The sequence below is a fragment of the Giraffa tippelskirchi genome, chromosome 4 (assembly GCF_054371585.1).
Source record: "Giraffa tippelskirchi isolate mGirTip1 chromosome 4, T2T-mGirTip1v1.2.pri, whole genome shotgun sequence".
Lineage (NCBI taxonomy): Eukaryota > Metazoa > Chordata > Mammalia > Artiodactyla > Giraffidae > Giraffa > Giraffa tippelskirchi.
Genome location: NC_137278.1, coordinates 30,546,069 through 30,572,108, shown reverse-complemented (window position 1 = coordinate 30,572,108; position 26,040 = coordinate 30,546,069). Strand labels below are relative to the sequence as shown.

Genomic DNA, 26,040 nt, shown 5'->3' with positions numbered 1-26,040 from the left:
GTCTGCTTTCTTTTTTTAACGTGCATTGTCACCAGTTTGGTGTATTTTATCAGTTGAGTAGCAAAAGCTGAATGGTACTTGGACTAGGGTTTACAAGAACCGACTATTCAGCTCAGCATCCTCCCCAGCTACACACTGCTTCTGTTGCCTTTGCCACAGTGGCCGTGCGTAGCTGTTCCTCAGCTGAGGGAGGTCCGTTATATAGGCAGCTTGAGTCACCAGTCTCCTGGCCCTGCCATCCCTCCTTGTCTGGTTGGTAGTGAGGAGGTGGTGTCCAAGAATGAAGAAATCTGGCCTGTCTGGGCAGGTCTGGCCAAGAGCCTACTTATAGTTTTGATTATATCTTTTGTTTCAGCAAATTCTTATTGGAGGCTATACTAGGCTAGGGATATAATAAATAATTCACAGTCTCTACCCAAATAAGTTTATAGTTTATTGAGAAAGACAGACATCCCAAAGAAGTAGAAGAAGGATGTGGACTGCTGCCCACTTTAAAACAGACCTCTCCCACAGTCAGACAGCCAATCTGGTGGTGGTGACAGCAGGAACATAAGGTTAGCTGGAGTTTCTTGAGTGCTTATGTTCTCTCCCGAATCGTTGATGTAAAGAATGTCATGAGTGACTGTCAGATATCGGATTTGGAGGCTTCCCAGGTAGCATTAGTGGTAAAGAACCCGCTTGCCAATACAAGAGATGCAAGAGACGCAGGTTCAAGCCCTGGGTCGGGAAGATCCCCTGGAGGAGAGCATGGCAACCCACTCCAGTATTCTCACTGGAGAATCTCCATGGACAGAGGAGCCAGATGGGCTACAGTCCATAGGGTTGCAAAGAGTTGGACGTGACTGGAGCAGCTTAGCATGCACGCACACACCTGATTTGGACAGCTTAGTTAATAATGGTGTTCATTCACTAAGAGAGGAAGATTAGGAGGAAATTTAAGTGGGAATTATAATGAGTTCAGTTTGGGATGAGTTTCAGATTTGTAGGCAGGAGTTACGTATCCAGAGGTATCTAGAGAGATCTCTGGCAAAGGTCAGAGGGGGCCAGTTTGGATGTCGTCAGGGTGTTGTGATGGTCATTGAAGACGTGACTGTGGTGGAGCTCCTCTAAGGGGGAATAAATAAGGAGGAAGGTGAGCTGAGGGTGCACTCTCTGGGAAGCCTGGACATTGAGGGATTGTCAGAGGAAGGGGAGCCAGAGAAGAATGACTAGAGGAAGGAGCAAAACAGAGTTTAGTGTCAGGGAAGTTTGAGAAGAGTGGTTCGCATGTAAAACAAGACAGTGCTTTAAAAAAAAAAAAATAACCATTGTATTAGCAACAGCACAGTTACTATTAACCTTGAGGAGAAGAGTATTAGTTGAGTGGAGTAGTGAAGGAAGAAGCCAGATTTCTGTGAGTTGAACAGTTGGAGCGGAGAAAGGAGGAGACAGTGAATAGATAAAACTCTTGAAGGAGCTTGGCTTCTGAAGGGGAGAAGGAAGTGAAGGTGGAAAATAATGACAAATGTGGATTGAGGGAAGTTGTTCTGTTTTCTCGTTTTTTTAACTTGGCAGAAGCTTGAGCAAGTTTAATGATAGAAAGGGTCTGCAGAGAAAAAGGGTTAATGATACCAGAAAGAGTAAATTACTAATAGAGGGAGATTTTTTTCCAATTAAGCTATAAGTTACATTTAGTAAAGTACACAGCCATCAGTGAATAGCTCCAAGAATTTATACACATATGTAAATCTTTGAAGGGGCTTCCCAGGTGGCTCAGTGGTAAAAGAATCCACCTGCCAATGCAGGAGATATGAGTTCAGTCCCTGGGTCAGGAAGATCCCCTGGAGGAGGAAATGGCCACCCACTCCAGTATTCTTGCCTAGAAAATCCCATGGACAGAGGAGCCTGGCGGGCTGCAGTCCATGGGGTCGCAAAAGAGAAACGACTTTGCAAGTGAAACAACGACAACATAAATCATTGAAACTACCATTTAGATCAACACACAGAACACAGAGCACTCAGGAAGGCACCTCAGGCCTCTCTGTCAGACCTCTCTGTTCTGACCAATGGATGGAGACAAGATAGATTTTTGACAATGTGTAGGGCTTGGGATCTAGAGCCCAGGAAGAGGGAGAGGTGGAAGGACTGGGTACATTTTCCTTTGTGGTTGGAGGGCTGGATGAAAGAGTGGATGGGATCATAAATTTTGCTGAAATAGAGGTGAGGTCAAATCTGAGGGCTTCTGTATTGTTGGTAAGATAGGAGGCAAGATCTAATCAACTTAATGTGAGAAAGTGGCAGAGGAGGTTTGAGAGAAAGTGAAATAAATTAGAAATTCTTCTGAACCCCGGCAACATTTTTCATCACAACCTATGTTTCTTGTCTTATCTGTATTGCTGTTTTTGAAGTAATAGTTTCTCTAGGCCTGTGAGAATTTATGTAAAATTTCCTAGCTTAGATCTCTATGTAAATTGCCAACTAAAAATTAATTATAATCATAAATGACAAGTATGAAATTGATTAAAATTGACCCCTCAGAAAGCAAATCTGGCCTAAAAGAATAAATGAATGGGCATTTTCTTTTTCATAAGGTTGAAAATATTAGAAAACAATATTAAAGAAATTATGCTTTTAAAAGTTTGTAAGAAAAAGAGGAAGTTAGTATTTGAACACCAGTTCTCATACATTTCAGTCATTCCTCACCTTGAGACCAAATATTTAAATCAGGTTTAGGTTGCATAATTCCTAGGGTTTGTTGTGTTCTTGCCTTCATGGAGATTCTACTGGTCTTTGTGAACTATTTTTATGTATTAACTTGGATAAAATTAAAAATTTAAGTTTAAAAGGGCACCTTGTCAATTGTTAGAGGTAGTAACCTATTGTAGAAAATGCTTTGGCTATGTAGTTAGATGGACTTGATTCTGAAAATTAGGCTGCTGTCTTCTCTTTTCAAATATGTGGCTTTCCAACCACTGCTAATTCTTTTTGTTTCCATAGGTTGATGAAAAAACTGTAGGAGAACCTGGTTGGCTTTATGGTAGTTTTCAAGGAAATTTTGGCTGGTTTCCATGCAATTATGTAGAAAAAGTGACATCAAGTGAAAAATCTGTGTCTCCTAAGAAGGCCTTACTTCCTCCTACAGTATCTGCTACCTCAACTTCTGAGTAAGTTTTTAGCTAATAACAGAATTTATATGTCGCTGCACATGTTTGAATCCCTAATATGTATTTGTGTCAACCTGATATTTAATCATATTGTAATCTGCACTGGACTCTGTCAGAGTACCTTTTGTTCCAAATTTAATACTGAAGTTTAGTAAATAAAAACATAGGTCATGATTTTTTTTTTGAATAATTTGTATTTAAACACAATGTATATTATATATGAGTAGATAAATTGGTAGTACTTCATTAGATTCTAAACAATTAAGTATACCTGTATTGTTATATTTATAGATCACTTTCTTCAAACCAACCAGCATCTGTGACCGATTATCAAAATATATCTTTTTCAAACCTAAGTGTTAACACATCATGGCAGAAAAAATCAGCTTTTACTCGCACTGTGTCCCCTGTGTCTGTATCACCGATTCATGGACAGGTTTGTATGTTTCATTTTTGTGTGTTTTATTCTTTGACATTGCTCCTGCTTCATATAAAATAGAACTAAGATTTTTGCACAGAATCTTCATTGATTCATTTACCAGTTTGTAGCACTTAGTTTCGGTTCTTAACCATTCATATGTGATACAAAGTTGAAGAAATTATTAGGGATTTCTCAACAATTTATTCTCTTAGTAACAAGTTGCTACCAGCTCAGGTTTCTAAACTCAAAATATCATCTTTACAAATTTTATTTGTTAATTTAATTTGTAGTTATTGTAAGAAGAGCTGTGGGCTTGGGGGTTTTTTTTGTTTGTTTGTGTTTTCCTTAAATAAGTCATTGTGTGAGAACTGTATTATATGTGTATTTAGCCTCTGGTTTAGATGTACCGTAGAAGGCAGTGGCACCCCACTCCAGTACTCTTGCCTGGAAAATCCCATGGATGGAGGAGCCTGGTAGGCTGCAGTCCATGGGGTCGCTAAGAGTCGGACACGAATGAGCAACTTCACTTTCACTTAGATGTAACCAAGATGCAAGCATTGTTACATTGCTGGTGGTTTAGTCTCTAAGTCATGTCAGACTCTTGCAACCCCATGGATGCCTGCCAGGCTCCTCTGTCCATGGGATTCTCCAGGCAAGAATACTGGAGTGGGTTGCCATTTCCTTCTCCAGGGAATCTTCCTGTCCCAGGAATCGAACCCAGGTCTCCTGCATTGCAGGCAGATTCTTTACCGACTGAGCTATGAGGAAAGCCCATTGTTACATTAACATTATTAAAAAGAAATTGCAGACTTTATCAGAATAGAGTCCTGCAGATTTCACCTTACTCAAAAACTGTTTATTGTATGACCATAGGTCCTAGGCATTTAGTCTGTGCTAGAAATTTAATGGAAGAAAATTCTGTCATTAGTAAGCCATCAGCTAATGAAGACACAAATTAATAACTGTATGAGAAGTGTTGTAATGAAGATGTTTTATGAAATCCTAAGGGGTATACAGAAGAGAGAGCATTTCAGTTCAACCAGTGGGAATCAGAGCAGGGTTCACAATAGTTAAAGCATTTCAGTAGAACCCTCAAAAATGAGCAAGCTTTTAACAGAGAAGGAAAGTTATTCCTGTGAAAGAACAATTTGAGGAAAGTCACTGAGGCATGTTAACACAGGAGTTTATAGGAAACAAGTATTGTTTATAGTGTGGCTAGATTACCAGATTCATAAAGAAAGGGTTAAAATGTAGTTGGAGAGAGAGGTTGAGATTTATTTGTGAAGCATTTAATGCCATGCTAAGAGGCTGGCAGTGGAAAGTCCATATGAATGTTGCTCAGTCATGTCCGACTGTTTGCGACCCCATGGTCTATAGCTTGCCAGGCTCCTCTGTCCATGGAATTCTCCAGGCCAGAATACTGAAGTGGGTAGCTGTTCCCTTCTCCAGGAGATCTTCCCAACCCAGGGATCGAACCCGGGTCTCCTACATTGCAGACAGATTCTTTACCATCTGAGCCACCAGTGGAAAGCCCGTGAAGGTTTTCAAGAGGAGAGTTGAGTTGTGTATTTTAGAGCGAGAACTCCTGCAGGCATATAGAGGCCAGATTGGTAGAAGGAAGCAAAGGGAGGAGACCACCAAAGGGAGGATATTACAGTAGTAACAGATGATGCTGTGAACCAGTGTCACAGTAGTGAAAATATACAGAAGAGGAAAGGGACTTAAAAAAGTATTAGTCAACCAAAATTTGGCAATCCATCGAACGTGAAGAATGAGGAAGAAGTTGAAGTTAAAGATACCTCTTCAGGGTCTTTAGCTCAAGTGACTGAAAGGATGGTGGTGTCATTGTGCAGTGCAGGAGAAATGGGTTTGGTGTGTTCTAAAAGTGATTACATTTCAGATGGATAACTTAGGTATTTGTATACCTAAGCATGAGGGCCAGGCCCAGCAGGCAGCTTGAATTACAAGTCTAGAGATCAAAAGATAAAGTTACAGTTAAAATATAGATTTGAGGGCTTCCCTGGTAGCTCAGTGGTAAAGAACACACCTGATAATGCAGCAGACACGAATTTGATCCCTGATCCAGGAAGATCCCACATGCCACAGAGCAGCTAAGCCTGTGCACCACAACTACTGAGCCTGTGCTCTCGAGCCCACGAGCTTCACCTACTGAACCCATGCACCCTAGAACCTGTGCTCCACAGCAGGAGAAGCCACTGCAACAAGAAGCCTGAGCGCCTCAACTAGAGAGTAGCCCCACTCCCTGCAACTAGAGAAAAGCCTGTGCAGCAACGAAGACCCTGCACAGCCAGAAATGAAATAAATAAATAAAAGTATATACATTTTAAAAGATACAGATTGAGAAGTCCTAGGCATAAATAAGATTTTAAGAGAAATCATCTGAAACAGGAAGAGAAAGAGGCTGGACCAAAGAGGAGCCGCCGTCAGTCACCAGACGGTGAGCTTCAGGAAACTGGAGGGGTTTCAGTGATGTCACCACCAATCAGAGATCAGGGAAAGTAAGGGTTTGAAGAAGCTTTTGGCTCTGACGTTTATCAGTGACCTTGTCAAGAAGTTCAGTATTACAATGGTTGCAGAACCTAAATTAGAATAGACTGAGGGGTGAAATTGGAAAGCAAGTGCAAGACTTCTGTTTCTTTAAGGAAGTTAGAAGTAGAATTAAGTAGAGAGTAAAGAAATTAAACATTCAAAAGAGAGAATTCACAAGGTTACAAAATATTTTTAGAAAATGGGAGGACGTGGTAGAAAGTTTAAAGCCCAGGTAGAGAGGTTAGCCTTATCAACAAAACAGAAACACTCCTTCCTCTGAGAGAAGAAAAGAAAGGAGAAATAAGAATATGAAGAAGTTATGAGACAGAAAACAAAAGTGGAGGAAGGTCGAGCACAGCTGCATCTCTAATCCTAATGGAATAAACAGGATCCACTGCAATGAGAAGACTTGGAAGTGAGGAGAGAAAGGGTTTCCCTTTTCATTTGTTAGGTGATACATACTTAGTGGGTCTATGAGTACTCTTCTTCAGTACCCAGGGTTTGCCTTCCATACCCATGGTGCTTAATGCCAAGGTGTTTCCTTGAATGGTAAGTGTTGAGTCTTTAAATTCATAGAAGGCTATTCAGATGGTTGTCTGTCATATATAATTTTAAATCAGTTACTAGATTAAGATTATTTTAAGTCATCATTGATAATAACTCACCACCATACCAAACCGGTCTGCTGTTTGAGCAGTAAGTATGTTATATCCTAGGAAACAAAAATCACAGTTGTCATTGTTTTCTGTTTGACTTTAATTTTGTGGTTTTGTATTCACAGGGACAGGTTGTAGAAAACCTGAAAGCACAGGCCCTTTGTTCTTGGACTGCAAAAAAAGAAAACCACTTGAACTTCTCAAAACATGATATTATTACTGTCTTGGAGCAGCAAGAAAATTGGTGGTTTGGGGAGGTTCATGGAGGAAGAGGATGGTTTCCGAAATCTTACGTCAAAATCATCCCTGGAAGCGAAGTTAAGCGGGAAGAGTAAGCACTTAGTTTTGTATATTTATATGAGATGTGGATGTTGCCAGTTTCACTGATGAGTCAGCCACAGTACAACTGGCTGTGCAGGAAAATTAGAAGTTTAAACTTGAGTCGAATATCAGAATGGTGATTCCTAGAGTGAAAAAAAATCATACCTAAGGTATTTGTAACAGTTTTAGAATATCTTTTATTCTAGTTATTTCAGATTCCTAAAGTTTTCAAAGTGCTTAAAATTTTAGATCGGTTGCTTTCTTCGTACCAGCAGGTCAGTTAGAGAAGTTCTTTTTCATTTCCTTTGGCGCTTTCTCCCTTGTTGTTTACTGTAAACTGTCAATATTTAGATAAATCTTTGCTGAGGGCCTCGCCTCTGCCTCTCCCATCTCTGGGTCTCCAGAGTTCCTTGCAGGTCACCTTTCTTGGTGCTCATGACACACTGTGTTGTACCTATTTCCCTTCTTACCTATATTCCTTATTGGGTCAATAAACTCCAGGAGGTGGGATTCATGTCTTTTTTCGTTTTTTAGGTTTTTGATACCTAGTGTGATCTTCATGCCTAGTAGCTGCTCAATCATACTTGCTTAGTGAAGAGAGAGGCTAATGAAAGAACACACGAATGAAACTTTTGCATGAACAAAAAACAAAACCAGATGGTGTCTCTGGTGTTTATTTCCCAGTCCGTAGGGGAGTCAGGTCATCAAACATCTTTACTACCAAGAACTAAGTACTCTAATGTAGCTGTGGGTAATTATCACTTGGGTTTTGTATGGAAGTTGGTCTAAATAGAAAAGCAAACTGATTTATTGAAAAGGAATGGGGTCGTTGGAAATTAAGATCCTTGAGTTCTGATTCTACTATTTTTGCCAGACTGTATGGGGTAAGCCTTCTTGGGCTCTAGTTTTTTCATTGATGGAATGAAAATAACTAAAAAATCTTTAAAAATTCTTTCAGTGCTAAGGTTCTGTACACTAATTTTTAGTTCAAATGTCAGAAGACATTTACTTTTCAAACTGACATGGAATTCTAGAGTGTGTGATGATAACAGTAGCAACAGTAATAGCTGATGTGTGTGCTGGCACTGTGCTAGATCCTTTATGGTAATTATCTTATTTAAACTCCATAACATTTTACAGAGAAGGAACACATAAACACAAACAGGTTAAGGTTAAATGCTTAAAGGACATTTCTTCTAACTTTTCATTCAATTACTGATCCTTTCTAACAGATAAGGCATGCAATTTGAAAACCTGCAGTAATGGAGAATTCAGCCAGACAGTCTAATTCACTGTGCCCATGAGTTGTAGTAAGAGTCCACTTTTAACCTGAAAACTGCTTCATTATACAATTCAGTCACATCTTGGGGACCCCTGATATATATACAGATGTCTAGTTCTTACTGCCACAGTTTTCCAGATTTTTGAGAACAGTTTCCTGGGTTAAACTGAAAATAAAAGCTATATATGTTCACAAATGTAAAAATAAAGTGCTGTTATTTTTATATATTTTTAAATGTACTATGCTCTAAACAAGTAGTAAAATTTATAATTGCCCTTATTTTTTTCTAACCAAAACCCAGCCCCATATGTGCTTCCCCAACTGCCCATTTACCAGTGCCTAATGTCTTTTAGATTTAGAAAAGCAAAATAGCTCACATTTGAAGAACTATTTATAAATCATATCGAAATTACTTAAATAGATTTTAAAAATTTAGTAGTTTGTAAGTAGGCAGTTTATAATCCACTAGAATTTTGTGTATGAGCGTATTTCTAGCTTGTGTACTGAGACAATATTTCAGTTAATTTTAGCCCTTAAAAGAGTACACTGCTGAAACCTGCTGTCTTCATCAAACCATCTTTCTTTTTTACTTACATGATGATACCTTTTTTATTGTATTATTATTGTTTTTTACCTGTTTTGTGTGTTTATTTGGCAGACCAGAAGCTTTGTATGCATCAGTAAATAAGAAACCTACCTCTGCAGCCTGTACAGTGGGAGAAGGTGAGCTTTTGTTAATTTGTAAATTAGATGGAGGTCAAATTAGCTACTGACTAATTAATAACTGACTTCCCACAGTTACTCTTATTGCTTTTGTGCCTTCAGTGTTAAACTGAAATTAGGAGAAACCTGCTGCCGCTCTATTTCACATGAATATTTCAGTTCAGTTCAGTCGCTCAGTCGTGTCCGACTCTCTGCGACCCCATGAATTGCAGCACGCCAGGCCTCTCTGTCCATCACCAACTCCCGGAGTCTACCCAAACCCATGTTCATCGAGTCGGTGATGCCATCCAACCATCTCATCCTCTGTCGTCCCCTTCTCCTCCCGCCCCCAATGCTACCCAGCATTAGGGTCTTTTCCAATGAGTCAACCCTTCGCATGAGGTGGCCAAAGTATTGGAGCTTCAGCTTCAACATCAGACCTTCCAATGAACACCCAGGATTGATCTCTTTTAGGATGGATTGACTGGATCTCCTTGCAGTCCAAGAAACTCTCAAGAGTCTTCTCCAACACCACAGTTCAAAAGCATCAATTCTTCGGCGCTCAGCTTTCTTCACCGTCCAACTCTCACATCCATACATGACCACTGGAAAAACCATAGTCTTGACTAGACGGACTTTTGTTGGCAAAGTAATGTCTCTGCTTTTAAACATGCTATCTAGGTTGGCCACAACCTTCCTTCCAAGTAGTAAGCGTCTTTTAATTTCATGTCTGCAGTCACCATCAGCAGTGATTCTGGAGCCCAAAAAAGTAAAGTCTGACACTGTTTCCACTGTTTCCCCATCTATTTCCCATGGAGTGATGGGACCAGATGCCATGATCTTAGTTTTCTGAACGTTGAGCTTTAAGCCAACTTTTTCACTCTCCTCCTTCACCTTCATCAAGAGGCTCTTTAGTTCTTCTTCACTTTCTGCCATAAGGGTGGTGTCATCCGCATATCTGAGGTTATTGATATTTCTCCCGGCAATCTGGATTCCAGCTTGTGTTTCTTCCAGCCCAGCGTTTCTCATGATGTACTCTGCATATAAGTTAAATAAGCAGGGTGACAATATACAGCTTTGACATACTCCTTTTCCTATTTGGAACCAGTCTGTTGTTCCATGTCCAGTTCTAACTGTTGCTTCCTGACCTGCATACAGGTTTCTCAAGAGACAAGTCAGATGGTCTGGTATTCCCATCTCTTTCAGAATTTTCCACAGTTTATTGTGATCCACACAGTCAAAGGCTTTGGCATAGTCAATAAAGCAGAAATAGATGTTTTTCTGGAACTCTCTTGCTTTTTCGATGATCCAGTGGATATTGGCAATTTGATCTCTGGTTCCTCTGCCTTTTCTAAAACCAGCTTGAACATCTGGAAGTTCACGGTTCACGTATTGCTGAAGCCTGGCTTGCAGAATTTTGAGCATTACTTTACTAGCATGTGAGATGAGTGCAATTGTGCGGTAGTTTGAGCATTCTGCGGCATTGCCTTTCTTTGGGATTGGAACGAAGACTGACCTCTTCCAGTCCTGTGGCCACTGCTGAGTTTTCCAAATTTGCTGGCATATCGAGTGCAGCACTTTCACAGCATCACCTTTGAGGATTTGAAATAGCTCAACTGGAATTCCATCACCTCCACTAGCTTTGTTCGTAGTGATGCTTTCTAAGGCCCACTTGACTTCACATTCCAAGATGTCTGGCTCTAGGTGAGTGATCACACCATCGTGATTATCTGTGTCGTGAAGATCTTTTTTGTACAGTTCTTCTGTGTATTCTTGCCACCTCTTCTTAATATCTTCTGCTTCTGTTAGGTCCATACCATTTCTGTCCTTTATCGAGCCTATCTTTGCATGAAATGTTCCCTTGGTATCTCTAATTTTCTTGAAGTGGTCTCTAGTCTTTCCCAATCTGTTGTTTTCCTCTATTTGTTTGCACTGATCGCTGAGGAAGGCTTTCTTATCTCTCCTTGCTATTCTTTGGAACTCTGCATTCAGATGAGAATATCTTTCCTTTTCTCCTTTGCTTTTCACTTCTCTTCTCTTCCCAGCTATCTGTAAGGCCTCCTCAGACAGCCATTTTGCTTTTTTGCATTTCTTTTCCATGGGGATTTTCTTGATCCCTGTCTCCTGTACAATGTCACGAACCTCTGTCCATAGTTCATCAGGCACTCTGTCTATCAGGTCTAGTCCCTTAAATCTATTTGTCACTTCCATGGTATACTCATGAGGGATCTGATCTAGGTCCTACCTGAATGGTCTAGTGGTTTTCCCTACTTTCTTCAATTTAAGTCTGAATTTGGCAATAAGCAGTTCATGATCTGAGCCACAGTCTGCTCCCTGTCTTGTTTTTGCTGACTGTATAGAGCTTCTCCATCTTTGGCTGCAAAGAATATAATCAATCTGATTTCGGTGTTGACCATCTGGTGATGTCCATGTGTAGAGTCTTCTCTTGTGTTGTTGGAATAGGGTGTTTGCTATGACCAGTGCGTTCTCATGGCAAAACTCTATTAGCCTTGGCCCTGCTTCATTCTGTACTCCAAGGCCAAACCTGCCTGTTACGCCAGGTGTTTCTTGACTTCCTACTTTTGCATTCCAGTCCCCTATAGTGAAAAGGACATCTTTTTTGGGTGTTAGTTCTAGAAGGTCTTGTAGGTCTTCATAGAATCGTTCAACTTCAGCTTCTTCGGCGTTACTGGTCGGGTCATAGACTTGGATTACCGTGATATTGAATGGTTTGCCTTGGAAGCGAACAGAGATCATTCTGTCGTTTTTGAGATTGCATCCAAGTACTGCATTTCGGACTCTTTTGTTGACCATGATGGCTACTCCATTTCTTCTAAGGGATTCTTGCCCACAGTAGTAGATATAATGGTCATCTGAGTTAAATTCACCCATTCCAGTCCATCTTAGTTCGCTGATTCCTAGAATGTCAACGTTCACTCTTGCCATCTCCTGTTTGACCACTTCCAGTTTGCCTTGATTCATGGACCTAACATTCCAGGTTCCTATGCAATATTGCTCTTTACAGCATCGGACTTTGCGTCTATCATCAGTCACATCCCATGGCTGATTCATGTCAATGTATGGCAAAAACCACTACAATATTGTAAAGTAATTAGCCCCCAACTAAAATAAATAAATTAATAAAAAATATATATATATGACTGAAAATACTTGACACTTTAAAAAACTCAGTACTATAAAAGTTCATATCAGTTCAGTTCAGTCACTCAGTCGTGTCCAACTCTTTGTGACCCCATGAACCACAGCACGCCAGGCCTCCCTGTCCATCACCAACTCCTGGAGTCTACCCAAACTTATGTCCATTGAGTCGGTGATGCCATCCAACCATCTCATCCTCTGTCATCCCCTTCTCCTGCCTTCAGTCTTTCCCAACATCAGGGTCTTTTCAAACGAGTCAGCTCCCAGTAGCATGTTGGGCTCCTACCGACCTGGGAGTTCATCTTTCAGTGTCCTATCTTTTTGCCTTTTCATACTGTTCATGGGGTTCTCAAGGCAAGAATACTGAAGTGGTTTGCCATTCCCTTCTCCAGTGGACCACATTCTGCCAGACCTCTCCACCATGACCGCAATAAATAAATGAATAAGTGTTGCAATGAGATAGCATGAATTTTTTTGTTTTCCTTTCATTATATATTATATTATAGATGTTTAAAATACAAGGAAATTTTAGTACATTTAGTTGTTTATGAATTACCTTTTTTTTTTAGCCACGCTGTGCAGCTTGTGGGATTTTTAGTTCCCTGACCAAGGATTGAACCCAGGCCCTTGGTAATGAGAGCATGGAGTCCTAATAACTGGCCCACCAGGGAATTCGCTGAATTGCATTTTAATTACAGTATGCCACATAAATCTTTAAGTAGGATTTGAAATCAAGATATACATTAATCATAAATATTGCAAAGAAATTTTTGTTGCCCCTTGAGTTGTTTGACTATCTTAATTTTGAAAATGTGTTGAAAAATGTCTACCCTTATTTCAGACAGTGTTTTTATGTAATAGTTATATAGGTTTATAAATGAATTGTATATATCCATTGTAAAACTAGTTGAATAGTTTACATTTTGTTTATATTGCTCAAGAAAATCAGTTTAATAGTAATTTTAACAGTTTATTCATTATCTACTACATTAGAGAATCCATGCTAGAGCCTAGAATTATGTTTTATTCATCATATACAAGGATGAATAAAACACAGTTTCCCAGGTGCTAACAGTAGAATGGGGAGGATAGGCGTATAATTGTAAATAAATTCTATAACAAATGAATGAAAACACAATTTTGAATAGGACCTTTGAATCCACAGAGGTGGCCACATTGAATCATCTTAAACAATGAGTAGGGTCTTGCTTAGTGATGAAGGAAGAGAAGGCTTGGTGGACAGAGGGAAAGGCGTGAGCCAAGGCTCAGCTGTGAGAGGTTAGGGAACTCGAGTTACCAGCAAGCCTAGAGCCAGAGGTTTACTGTGGAATAAAGGCAGTGGAATGATGCTAGGAAAGTGGTAAGGAGCATTTTGGAAAGAACCTCGCTTGTTACAACATACCTTAACCTTGCAGTCATTTTTTGTTTTATTGAGTCAGCTAAATTGAATAGTATGGGAATATGGATAGTAAATAGTTTTTGTATGATGGTTCTGGTCATCTTCAGTTTATGATCTGCAGATCAAATTTCATGTCAACAAATACAAACACATATAAAAACTTAGATAGTTCCCTTAAGGTTATTCATTAACAAATATTTATGGAGCATCTATTTCATGCCACACACCGTGCTAGGATCTGGACCATTGTGATGGAAACTGGCCTCTCATACTGATGTCAGCTGAAGAGTGGGTATTTGCATAACTGTATATAAAAGAATTAAAGAGAAAAGAATTTAAGAGATTAAACTATATGTTCAGTTCAGTTCAGTCGCTCAGTCGTGTCCGACTCTTTGCGACCCCATGAATTGCAGCATGCCAGGCCTCTCTGTCCATCACCAACTCCCGGAGTCTACCCAAACCCATGTCCATCGAGCCGGTGATGCCATCCAACCATCTCATCCTCTGTCGTCCCCTTCTCCTCCCGCCCCCAATGCTACCCAGCATTAGGGTCTTTTCCAATGAGTCAACCCTTCGCATGAAGTGCCCAAAGTATTGGAGTTTCAGCTTCAACATCAGACCTTCCAGTGAACACCCAGGATTGATCTCTTTTAGGATGGATTGATTGGATCTCCTTGCAGTCCAAGGGACTCTCAAGAGTCTTCTCCAACACCACAGTTCAAAAGCATCAATTCTTCGGCGCTCAGCTTTCTTCACCGTCCAACTCTCACATCCATACATGACCACTGGAAAAACCATAGCCTTGACTAGACGTACTTTTGTTGGCAAAGTAATGTCTCTGCTTTTAAATATGCTATCTAGGTTGGCCATAACCTTCCTTCCAAGGAGTAAGCGTCTTTTAATTTCATGGCTGCAATCACCATCAGCAGTGATTTTGGAGCCCAAAAAAATCAAGTCTGACACTGTTTCCACTGTTTCCCCATCTATTTCCCATGAAGTGAATATATAACAAGGTTAAAAAAACTTTTCATGTCTTGACCCTGTAGAGATACTGATATATATTTGTAGCTTTGGGGGTATTCTCTGTGAAATGATGATGATGATGATGATACAGTGGGAAAAAAGAAATCTGTGATAAAGCTTTCGATCCATCCTAAGTTGCGTCAGTCATGTCTGACTTTGTGACCCCACGGACTGTAGCCCACCAGCCTTCTCTGTCCATGTCATTCTCCAGGCAAGAATACTGGAGTAGGTTGCAATTTCCTTCTCCAGGAATCTTCCTGATCAGGGGATCGAACCTGTGTCTCTTACAATTCCTGCATTGCACCACTAGCACCCCCTGGGAAGCCCCAGTCTTTTTCTAGGAATTATTAAGTAATTACTTCATTCTACTTTTTACCTTAACATCTCTTTACATTAGGTTTCCTTAAGTCACAAGGTCTTTTACAGCAAATTTACTCAAAATCTTGGAAAGTAACACTTTTTTTTTTTACTTCTGTAATCTTATAACCAAAATTAGTTTCTTTTTTCTTTATTCCCTACAGAGTATATTGCACTTTATTCATATTCAAGTGTAGAACCTGGAGATTTGACTTTCACTGAAGGTGAAGAAATATTGGTTACCCAGAAAGATGGAGAATGGTGGACAGGAAGCATTGGAGACAGAACTGGAATTTTTCCATCAAATTATGTCAAACCAAAAGATCAGGAGGTAGAGTTACTTTGGTATAGAAACAGAGTCATTCCATTCCTGTTGTTCAAGGTTCATATTTATAAAGGATGCTTACATGTGGTTTTGGTCAGGCTGCTTTGGTTACAAGGAGACCATTTAAGGTAACTCCAATAAAATATAGTTTATTACAGAGATCCTGTTAGATAAAGGAGAAATGATTTTATGAAATTCCAAGAACAAGAGCCATAGATAGGGCTGGGCCTCATAATAACTGAAGTTAGGGAATGGTTTGAATTCAGGGAGGCTTAAAAGGAACCCGTAAATCTTTAAGGCTCTGACGTTATTATGACCCAGCCTACACTTGGAGTTCCTGCTGCCTTTCTCCCACCACTAGCAGCAGTTCTCAGACTTTTTGATTTCATGAACTTTGCACATTCTTAAAAGTTGTTGAGGACTCCAAAGTTTCTGAAAATATATGGATTATATCTAGCAATACTTCCCATGTTAGAAATTAAGACTGAAATTTTTAAAAATTTACTAATTCATTTTGAAATAGCAAAATTAAACCCACTATATGATGACTTAACTTGCTTTTAATGAAAAACAAATATGTACTTCTCCCTCTTCAAAAACGTTTAATGAAAAGAGTTTTGGTTGAAGTAGTTGAAGAAAATTCAACCTCACACAAATATGAGAGATAACAAAAGTATTTTAATAACACGTTCAGGTATCTGCAGATATTCTTCTTTGACACTGCTGTACCAAAACTTGACAAGTACTAAATTCTTGTAGATTATTTGCAATGCAGAATCTGAAGCCAAATCAGTGAACATTCCTTATTGTTACATTAAAATTCACCAGTCTGTTTTGCATACTGAGTGTGATAACATCATTCATTGATCATTTGGGAAATACTGAATCACTGAGTTATGCAAATATTCCCTATATTGCTACATTTCATCATATAATATTTTAAAAATTACATTTGTGGCCTAAAGACTTAAACATAAGACATGACACCATAAAACACCTAGAAGAGATCACAGGCAAAACAGTCTCTGATGTAAATCATACCACTGTTTTCTTCAGTCAGTCTCCAAGGGCAATAAAAATAAAAACAAAAAATAAACAAATGGGACCTAATCAAACTTACAAGCTTTTGTATAGTAAAGGAAACCATAAACAAAATGAAAAGACAGCCTACATAATGGGAGAAAATATTTGCAAATGATGCAACTGACAAGGGCTTAATTTCCAAAATACACAAACAGCTCATACAACTCAACAACACCAAAAAAAACAACCCAATCGAAAAATGGGGAGAAGACTTAAATAGACATTTCTCCATAGAAGAGATACAGATGACCAACAGGCACATGAAAAACTGCTCAACATCACTACTTACTAGAGAAATGCAAATTCAGAAGTACAACGAAGTACCACCTGACAAAATGGCCATCATTAAAATGTCTGCAAATAACAATTCCTAAAAATAAGAAATGTGATTGGCCCAACTTATCCTGTAAAGTCAAACAGGTCATAGTTGCTGGTATGCATTCTTTGTTCTTAGGTCAGATTCCGGAGGAACATGGCAAAAAATTAAAAATAAAAGCATTACCTTGTATGTAGCAGGAGCAAAACTCACATATGCCTTAACATACCCAGAGCACATGTGTTACATGTGGTGGGCATTGATTCTAATCGCCCAATGATGAAATGAAATGTATTTGTGTTAACATTTAATATTCAGAAAAGATTCAGAAAATGAGCTGTTCCTGTTGAGTTGCCAACATCAGCTATTTATATATAATGTATTCTGTCAGAATCAGATCTCCCTATAAGTATTGGATTCTTAACTTATTTGATCAGTATAAGGTTAATCATTATTTTGCTCTTACTCTAAAGAAACGAGGACCCTAGGAATTAGAAATCTCTAGTTCCTAATAGCCTGTGTACTTTTAACCCTGGATTATTGAAAAATGATAAAACAGTGTATCTTTTCCTTATAGGGTTTTGGGAGTGCTAGCAAATCTGGAACATCAAACAAGAAACCTGGTATGTATCATGATGAAGCTGACGAACTACCAAAGTGTTTAATAGTCTTGAATTCATAGTCCCTTATATTTCTTCTTAAAGAAACCTGATATATGTATCATGATGAAGCTGACAAACTACTAAGGTGTTTAATAGTCTTGAATTCATAGTCCCTTGTTTTTCTTCTTTTCAGAGATTGCTCAAGTAACGTCAGCATATGTGGCTTCTGGTTCTGAACAGCTTAGCCTGGCACCAGGACAGTTAATATTAATTCTAAAGAAAAACACAAGTGGGTGGTGGCAAGGGGAATTACAGGTAATAACTTTTAAATAACATTTGTTAATTTTATTATAAAGGTAATGCCTTCTCATTATAAAAATAAGATTAATAAAAATTTAATTTGTCTTATTTGACTAATAAATAATTAATAATTAGTTTGATTATTAACAAAGCTCCAGGAGGTATTTACTTATTAGAGGAACATTAGAAAGGTCTTTTTAGTTTATAAATACTATTTGTGTAAAGTATGCAGAGAACTTTGAGACTGAACAATCTCCAGTTAGACTTCTACAAATAGTGTTGAGATGCATATTGAATCTTCCAGTTGTTTAATATTGACCTCGAAGGCCAATGCAGAATTCAAGTGTTCTCAAGACACCCTCCCTCCTAACACAGACTGTAAGTTTGGAGGGCCCTGAGACCACTCCCAGATTCAGTAATTTCCCATAAAAACTCAACAGGACTCACTGAAAGCTGTTATACTCATGGTTACGATTTATTACAGCAAAAGGATTTAGATTAAAATTAGCCAAGGGAAGAGATGTATGGGTCGGAGTTCAGGAGGGTTTCTAACACAGAGCTTCCCGTTGTTCTCTCCCCATGGAGTCCTGGGCAGCATTAAATCTCCTGGCAACAGTACACATGGAGTATTGCCAAGCAGCAGCTCACTTGAGCCTTGGTTTCCAGCATGTTTATTGAAACTCCATCAAGTAGACACGGTTGATTGCTCACATGGCTGAACTCAGTTTCCAGTCCCTCCCAAGTCTGAGTTCATACTATGACCCAGAGGGCCCACCATAAATCACATCATTAGGCTCTCCCACATGGTTAAGGTTCAGAGATTACCTTCCAGGAGCCATAGGCAAAGGCCAGGCCTCCCTTTGGGCAAGGTTAAATTCTTTACTACACGGTTTGGATTTTCTCATTTTTAGTTTATGTCTCAATAATTGTCTTTAGTCTGATCTTTTGTGGTGTTTTTGCTAATTTTATAGGCCAGAGGGAAAAAGCGACAGAAAGGATGGTTCCCTGCCAGCCATGTTAAACTTTTGGGTCCAAGTAGTGAAAGAACTACACCTGCCTTTCATCCTGGTATGGAAATGGGTTAACTTATGTTTCATCTTAGGAAGTTTTTTTTTTTTAACTCAGCATTTCTTAGATTAGCCAATTCTTTGAAAAATATTTTAAAATTTGTTCTTTCTTTACCTCTGTGAGAACTTCTTTTCTAAAAAGTTCTGTTAGAAACAGCCAGCTATTCAGTGATGCTTGAACTACATCACTCCTTGAAATTGTTTAATTGCCCTACCATCAACTTCAAAGCAGTCGCTTGGATTTCCAAACTACATTTGGGAAATTCTTGCTTTTGTAAAACAAGGAATAGAGGGAGGAGGGTGGGAGAGAACAGCTGAAGGGAAATCTTAGCAGAATTTTAACATATGATGCTTGTAGGAAGAGTTACTCAATTTAACTTGTTACTTTGTTGTTCTTTCTCTGGTAGTGTGTCAGGTGATCGCCATGTATGACTACACAGCAAACAATGAGGATGAGCTCAGTTTCTCCAAGGGACAGCTTATTAATGTTTTAAACAAAGATGATCCTGACTGGTGGCAAGGAGAAATCAGTGGGGTGACTGGTCTCTTCCCTTCAAACTATGTTAAGATGACGACAGATGCAGATCCAAGTCAACAGTGTGAGTAATATCAAACTATTTACTTCTTAATAGTGCATCAGCTTTAACATACAGCACTGCATTCCTTACTTTTCTCAACCAAATCTTAAACTTAGCACTCTCAGCAAATGTATATTAATGTTTAGAGTAAGAAAATATAATAAGAAACTTTCACAAAATCAAAAGTTATATTGCTTTTTTTCAAATACTTTTTTCCTAGCTTCAGACCTTACCGTTAAACTTTATCTGAAAAAAAGTTCTAGTTCTTTCATGAGTTCCTTGGCGTGATAGCAGTCTATACTGCAGCTTCTCTTTACACCAGCCTTTTTCAGCTTAAGCGAGAGTAGAGACTAGCTGGCAGTTAGTGTATTCACCTGTGTAGAATGACCCTTTTAGTGTACACGTGCTATTAATTTTGCAACCTTATTTATTTCTCACGTTATTACACATCACCCAGGTTAGAAGAAAATTATAAAATTTATTTTACAAATAAACTGCTTGCAAAAATCTCATTAGATGATTTTTTTTAAGGTAGGTAACTCATGCCACAGAGATATATGAATTAAGATCTGTTTTACTACTTTTACTGCAAAGGTCCTTATCTCAATGTATACGATTTGGTATTACATAAAATTATCTCTTGATAGTTACCTAACCTTTCTTACACTTGACAGTAAATGTAGCATTAGAGAATAAACAGTACTTGGAAATATTTTTTTAGCTTTATAAAATAGAAGTCACCTTTCCTCACCCTTTTGATCTTTTTGTCTTTCATAATAAAATACATCATAATTTGTGTTTTTATCATTCTCGTGAAATTATCTAAAAGCTTTTAGCCTTTCATTTTAACTTAGCTTCTAAGAACATAAATGGTAACCCAGTCAAAGCTGAGATGTGTTTACAATTAAGTGCAAGTATTATGAATTTACTTTGTACTATAGCTATCATTTTAAATTATTAGTGCAGTTTTTTCACTTTAGAGCTTATAAAGATCATTGTGATTTGGGGAGAAGACCATCCTTTAGATAAAGCAGCTGAATTTCCCAGTCTAGAGGTGGAGTCCGGTTTTTTATGCTTTGAATATTCCTAAAAATACCTCAGGGTTTCAGGAGAGGTAGTAAGGAAAATTATAAAACTTGGATTACCTAAATGAAAGACCATTTTTAAATTCTGCTGATGCTTTGGCAGTTTACAGGGCTTGCCAGTTTGTCTGGTTAATAAAAAAATACCCGAGGTGTCTTTCCTGGGCCTGAGAGAGGAAGATACTTTTCAGACCCACTAGGTCTGGAAGATCTTGGGCTAAGTGATCCTTAGAGGCATTCTAGTTTGTCAGTGCATTTGATTTTTATAGTGTCTACAATGTAAAGTGATCGTTTTCCGAATGTTTTGTTGTTTATCTTGTTGGGATATATTTTCCCCTTTTAAGTCTTTTATAATAAGAAATATAAGAAAAGATGAAAGTGTTCTAAAGGAAGAACAGCCAGGAGTATATGAGTCAGTGAAAACTAGTTAAGTTTTAGACTATCATGTGTGTTTCTCAAGCCTTTATAAATATTACTTTCATTTTACTAGGTAGTTAGGATATTTTCTAAAGGTTGAGAATTTTAGTAGTTCAAATTTGTTGACATTGCATGTAATCAGTAGAATTTTTCTCACCCACTTGATTTGCTTTATGTTCATTTTATCCCTCATTTTTCTTTTTATAGGACCCAGTGTTGTCTTCCAGTGTGAAAGCACCCCAGAGACCCACTATCCAAGTTTGACTCTAGCGTGGAGACAGGGCACGCAGCCCTGATCAAATATCTCCTACACAATTCCTTAGCTTCGTTCTCAAATGTTAGAGCCACTTGTGGTTATTTCTCTGTGTTTCTAATTTACAGTTAAAATTTATTTGTAACAAGTTAAAGGATAGTGGGTCTTTGTGTGGCTTTCCCTGCTGTTCACTCTGGCATCCTTTAGCATTTTTCTTCTTTTTTAATTTGGTAATTGTAGGTCATTAGCATGCATACTGAGTTTGCCCTTACATGGTGGGAGTTCAAACACACAAAGACCCACTATTTGCACAAACTGTTCTTGCTGGTTTAGAATGGGCTGCCATGCTTTTCTAATGTTACTGCAACATGTATATTCATTACAGAACTCAGAATTGCTTATGTTTTGCTGTTACGTTTGACCTAATCCTAATCACAGTGAGCTCTTAATTGGTTTAATATGTGATTTGTCCCCCAATAGGCACTGTTTCCTCTATTACTTTCTAATATGCCACTATAAGTACCGATATTTAAGTTTGTTAAAAGGCCAAGAATTGGAAATATCCTTTTCTCTATTTTCTGTGTATTTTGGGGTGGGAGTGATGACACTTTGGGGGAGCTTTTCTTACCTCATAGAAGAGGGAAGTGGCCCGCCCCACCCAGCCATGTGTGCAGAGCAGGGTGGGTTTTATCTGTTGCAGCTGTCCCAAAATGAGCCCTGTGCTGTGGGAGTCCATTGGGGTCTCTGGGCTCATGAAGATACTGCTAATGTGCTGCAGCAGTCAGTTGTTACTTCTTTACTGATTACCTAAAAATGGATAATTTTTGAGGAATGAAAGGCTCCCATCATTGACTACCAGATATGAAACTTACCTTACCTTAGGCAGAGCACTTATATCTATACATTTTAAAGTCAGAAATTCATGTTATCTATTTTAATGAGGTGACTCCATGTCCCAGATCACAAAAGGGCACTAGTTGACTTTCTTCTTAATGTATTTAGTAAAGATCATAAGGAATGCTTGAAGAGTTTAAATGCCCTTGAAGCAGGCAGACAGTCTCTATCTAGTTGAGAATGAATTAGAGTGAAGGAAAGCTGTGTGGGAGCTGGCATTCCTCTGTGTCCATGAAGCTGCTTTGTGGCTACAGGACTGATTTTACCATTCAGAATTCTCTACCTAATATCTATTCTTCAACCACATTGGCAACTTTGGCATAGGACTTCACTTCTTTTCCTTGAGCCAAAAACTGCAAGAATAGTAAAACATTATTATAAATATGAGAGTACTTAGTTGACTTTTAGTGGATAGTATTAAATCATATTTGAAAATCAATGAGAAGATTATGCAATTTAAACTGTTTACAAACTGCAGTGCAATCTACTGTTTCTAAATGTCCAAGTATTATCAGGAAAAGTGTACATACAATCACAGAGTCTTATTTCCTCACAGAGTTCTTTAAGAAGAATGAAATATGTTTTTATATTTCTGAGGCATATTTTGTGCAATATTTGTGTTAATGTGCCTATACATTATGAATGAATGATTTTAGTCATATATTGCCTAAATCATAACTTGACAACACTTGAGGAAGAATCAACGGTTTAGTTAGAACTTCACAAAATTTAAATGTCCGTGTTCCAGAATACTTCACATCATTGGGATGTATAGTGACAGGCATGTGTGCTCCCTGAGGCAGGGATTTCTAGTTACTAGACCACCTCAACTTTTAGCATTTGGCATCATCATGATACTTTTATAAACTATGACATTAAATGGAAAGCAATAATATTATTTTACAGGTGGCATAACAGATTTGCCTGCAGTCACTAAAGGGTACAGTATAAAGACTGAGTCCTTGTAAATTCTGCTGATCTTCTAAATTGTACGGGTTACTTGGTCTTGCCTTTTATTTTCTGAACATTTTAGTTGGGTTCAAATTCAGGGCAGTTACTTTAAATCCACCTTAAACCTTGAGGTTAGAAATAAGACCACTTAATTAATCACATGATATAGTAGAACATTCTCTCTTTATAATTTTGAATTTGGGCTTATTTAATACACTGATAAATTATTTCAAAGGTATTTTTGTAGCTCAAATTGCTTCACTTTTACACTGATAACTATAGATTATTAAGAATGACATTCTGGTAGAGATTAGTGTCTGTAAATCAATTTGAAAAGAATATATTCATCAGGTACTATGGACTAAGTCTTATAATGGCGTATTTAAACTGAGAGTCTGTCTGGGAAATAAATTTACTGTATTTACAGAAATACCTCTCTCTGTTTAGGTATTTTGTCATATATTTGACAGGAAGCTAAAAGTGAAGGAAATGGTATGACATAATAATAACTTGTCCTTCTTAAAAGAGCATGCAGTCCTTTGCAATACCTCATATTCAGCCACATGTTTGCTCTCTTCCTCATGTAGTATAAGAGGCAGCTTTAGTTTACTTAGAAAGCGACATTAGAAGGAGTTTATCAGGAACATAGAATTTTAAAATGGGAGCACAACTGAACAAATCTGAACCCTGTAGGAGGTGAAGAATCAAAATACCTGTTTATTTAAAAATTGCAGTATGTTGTAATCATTTCTACAGTATGTGATTAAACCTGATGGGTTTTCCACCAATGAAAAAATCAGTTCTAAGACCAAAGCTGATTTTTTTTAGAAAATTTGAAAATCTAAATCAATCCTACCTGTTGCATAGTTTCCTCTAAAACTTTATCCTAGGGAGTCATTTTAAAATAATACAGCTATTAAAACAGTGTAACTGCTACATTAGTGTTTTAAAATATAATATGAATTCTGATAGTTTAAAATAAAGTAGGGGAAGGAAAAGTAGAGAAAGAAATGCCAATTCCAGTCCAAAGCTTTATTTGCCAAGTTTTCTTAGGATGAATTTTACCAAGTTATAAATTCTTGTAAATAGACTCTCTAATGGAAAGACAGAGAGACTTTTGCCTATAGTGGCATTATTGGATGCTGCTGTGATGCTACTGTAATGTAATAAATTATTAAATTGTTGCAAAGTGCTGTTTTTTTGCCTTAAATTTTTATTTTGTGCGTCTTGAAAACTATAAAGGTATTGAGATTGTGCAAATGCTGGGCACGCTTGGCATGAGGTCATTCATTTTCATTTTTACAAAATTGTAATATAACTATGCAAGTGTGTTTATTAAAGGGACACAAACTACATTACTTGTATTGTGTATTTCTTTTGAAGCATCCTTTAAAACTTATTTTTAACTGTTTATATTGTAGTCCTGTTTGAATTTCTTTGAAATTTCTCTTTTTCTTTAACGTGGTCTCTTGGTCCAGACCAGCAAGTTGTATTGTAGTACAAGGGACAAAAGAAATTTTTAAGTGGTAACAATTGAGATAGTTTGATCCAAGATAAGTGTATGTATCTCAAAAGCAAAAGAAATTTTGATTTGAAAGTAAAAGAAAATATCTAGGATAATAATAGACTACTATGTTATTTATAATTTTTATTCCAACTTTATCTCTTAAAAGATTGGAAGGAATTTACAAGTTAATACTCACTGCAAATGTAGACTAAGACATTTTTAGTACAAAATAATAAGAGTCTGTATTCAGTAAAAGAAATTCCAATGGATGCTTGGAGGCACCAGAGTTAAGCAGTTTTACACTTCAGTAATCAAGTTGGTGGTTTCACCTTGAGTGAAAAAAAGTGGATCAAAATCCAACCCATCTGTCAATGTATGATATAAACAGTCTCTTTCCAAAAGCCTTTCTTCATCTCTGAAGTCTTTCAACGAACATATGTTGAGTATTTGTATAAGCAAATGCAGAGTACTAGGTCCTGAGAATATGAAAATGAGTGTCAGGTGATCCAGGTCTCAGGTAGGACCTAACTGTAAGAGGATCAGGCATGGTAGCAGATAATTATAAAACAGCATGCTAAGCACACTGAGAGATATTTACTGGGCACCAAGAGAGTACAAGGACTTCCCAGGAGGCGCTAGTGGTAAAGAACCTGCCTGCCCCTGCAGCAGACGTGGATTCAATCCCTGGGTTGGGAAGATCCCTTGGAGGAGGGCATGGAAACCCACTCCAGTATTCTTGTCTGGAGGATCCCATGGACACAGGAGCCTGGCGGGCTATGGTCCATAGGGTTGCAAAGAGTTGACCACGACTGAAGTGACTTAGCACGCATGCACACAAGAGAGTATGGAGGAGGAATACCTAATTCATCTGTAGATTGGTGAATTAGAGAAGACTTCCTGGATAAGGCAACTGCTCGATCCATAAGATAAGTAGGAGAAAGCCAGATTGGAGGGTAGAGTGGTGGGGAGAGTGATAGAGACAAGCAGCACTGGATGCAGAAGGAGAGGGGTGACTATAAGCAGTTCATTATTGCTGGAGTGGAAGTGGAAAGCCAGCAAGACAAGTTGAGGCTTGAGAGCAGGCCGGGGGCTAAACCAGAGATTCCTACCTTGGCTGCTCGTTGGAGTCACCACCTGGGGGCCTTTGACAAGCTATTGATTTAAATGGCCTGAAGTGAGGCCTGGGCATGGGGATTTTTAAAAACTCCCCAGATGATTCTTACGTGAAGCTAAAGTGGAGAAAAAAGCAGCATTAAGAATAGTTTCTGAGGGAACATTGGGAGGAGTTGGGGGATTTATGGATTGTGTGGGCAGGTGAAAAGGTCAGTTTGATTCCCAGGTTTGTATCTTGGTGACAGGGAGAGATCATGGTGCCACCAGTTACAGTAAAGAATCAGTTGGGAGAAGAAGATGAGTTTGGTTTTGACTACAAAGTACCCGTGGGACATCTAGATAGAATTGCCCAGCAGGTAATGAGATATAATTAAGATATACAGCATTGGATGCACAGCAGCTGGTGGCATGAATGCATGTTGATAGTTTCTGAGCCAGTGAAAGTAAATGAGGCAACCTGGGAAGAAAATCAGACCTTTGAGGGTATCAGAAGTTAAGGGTTGTATAGTGAAAGGAACCCATGAAGACAAGAAACAAAG

At 38.3% G+C, this 26,040-nt stretch overlaps 1 protein-coding gene across 10 annotated transcripts in view; it reads left to right on the top strand.

Moving 5' to 3' along the window:
- Positions 1-26,040, top strand: part of ITSN2 (intersectin 2) — a 127,276-nt gene that overhangs the window by 74,412 nt on the left and 26,824 nt on the right. For 7 of the 10 annotated variants that reach the window (XM_081592624.1, XM_081592623.1, XM_081592620.1 and 4 more), the window contains 9 exons: positions 2,977-3,143; positions 3,435-3,579; positions 6,896-7,101; positions 9,032-9,096; positions 15,178-15,344; positions 17,315-17,360; positions 17,533-17,654; positions 18,611-18,707; positions 19,114-19,305. In XM_081592624.1, the coding sequence (XP_081448750.1) occupies positions 2,977-3,143; positions 3,435-3,579; positions 6,896-7,101; positions 9,032-9,096; positions 15,178-15,344; positions 17,315-17,360; positions 17,533-17,654; positions 18,611-18,707; positions 19,114-19,305 (1,207 nt within the window). Of the gene's footprint in view, positions 1-2,976; positions 3,144-3,434; positions 3,580-6,895; positions 7,102-9,031; positions 9,097-15,177; positions 15,345-17,314; positions 17,361-17,532; positions 17,655-18,610; positions 18,708-19,113; positions 19,306-20,990; positions 24,237-26,040 lie in introns of those variants that run through there. The other 3 variants (XM_081592626.1, XM_081592628.1, XM_081592627.1) reach the window with 1 other exon arrangement.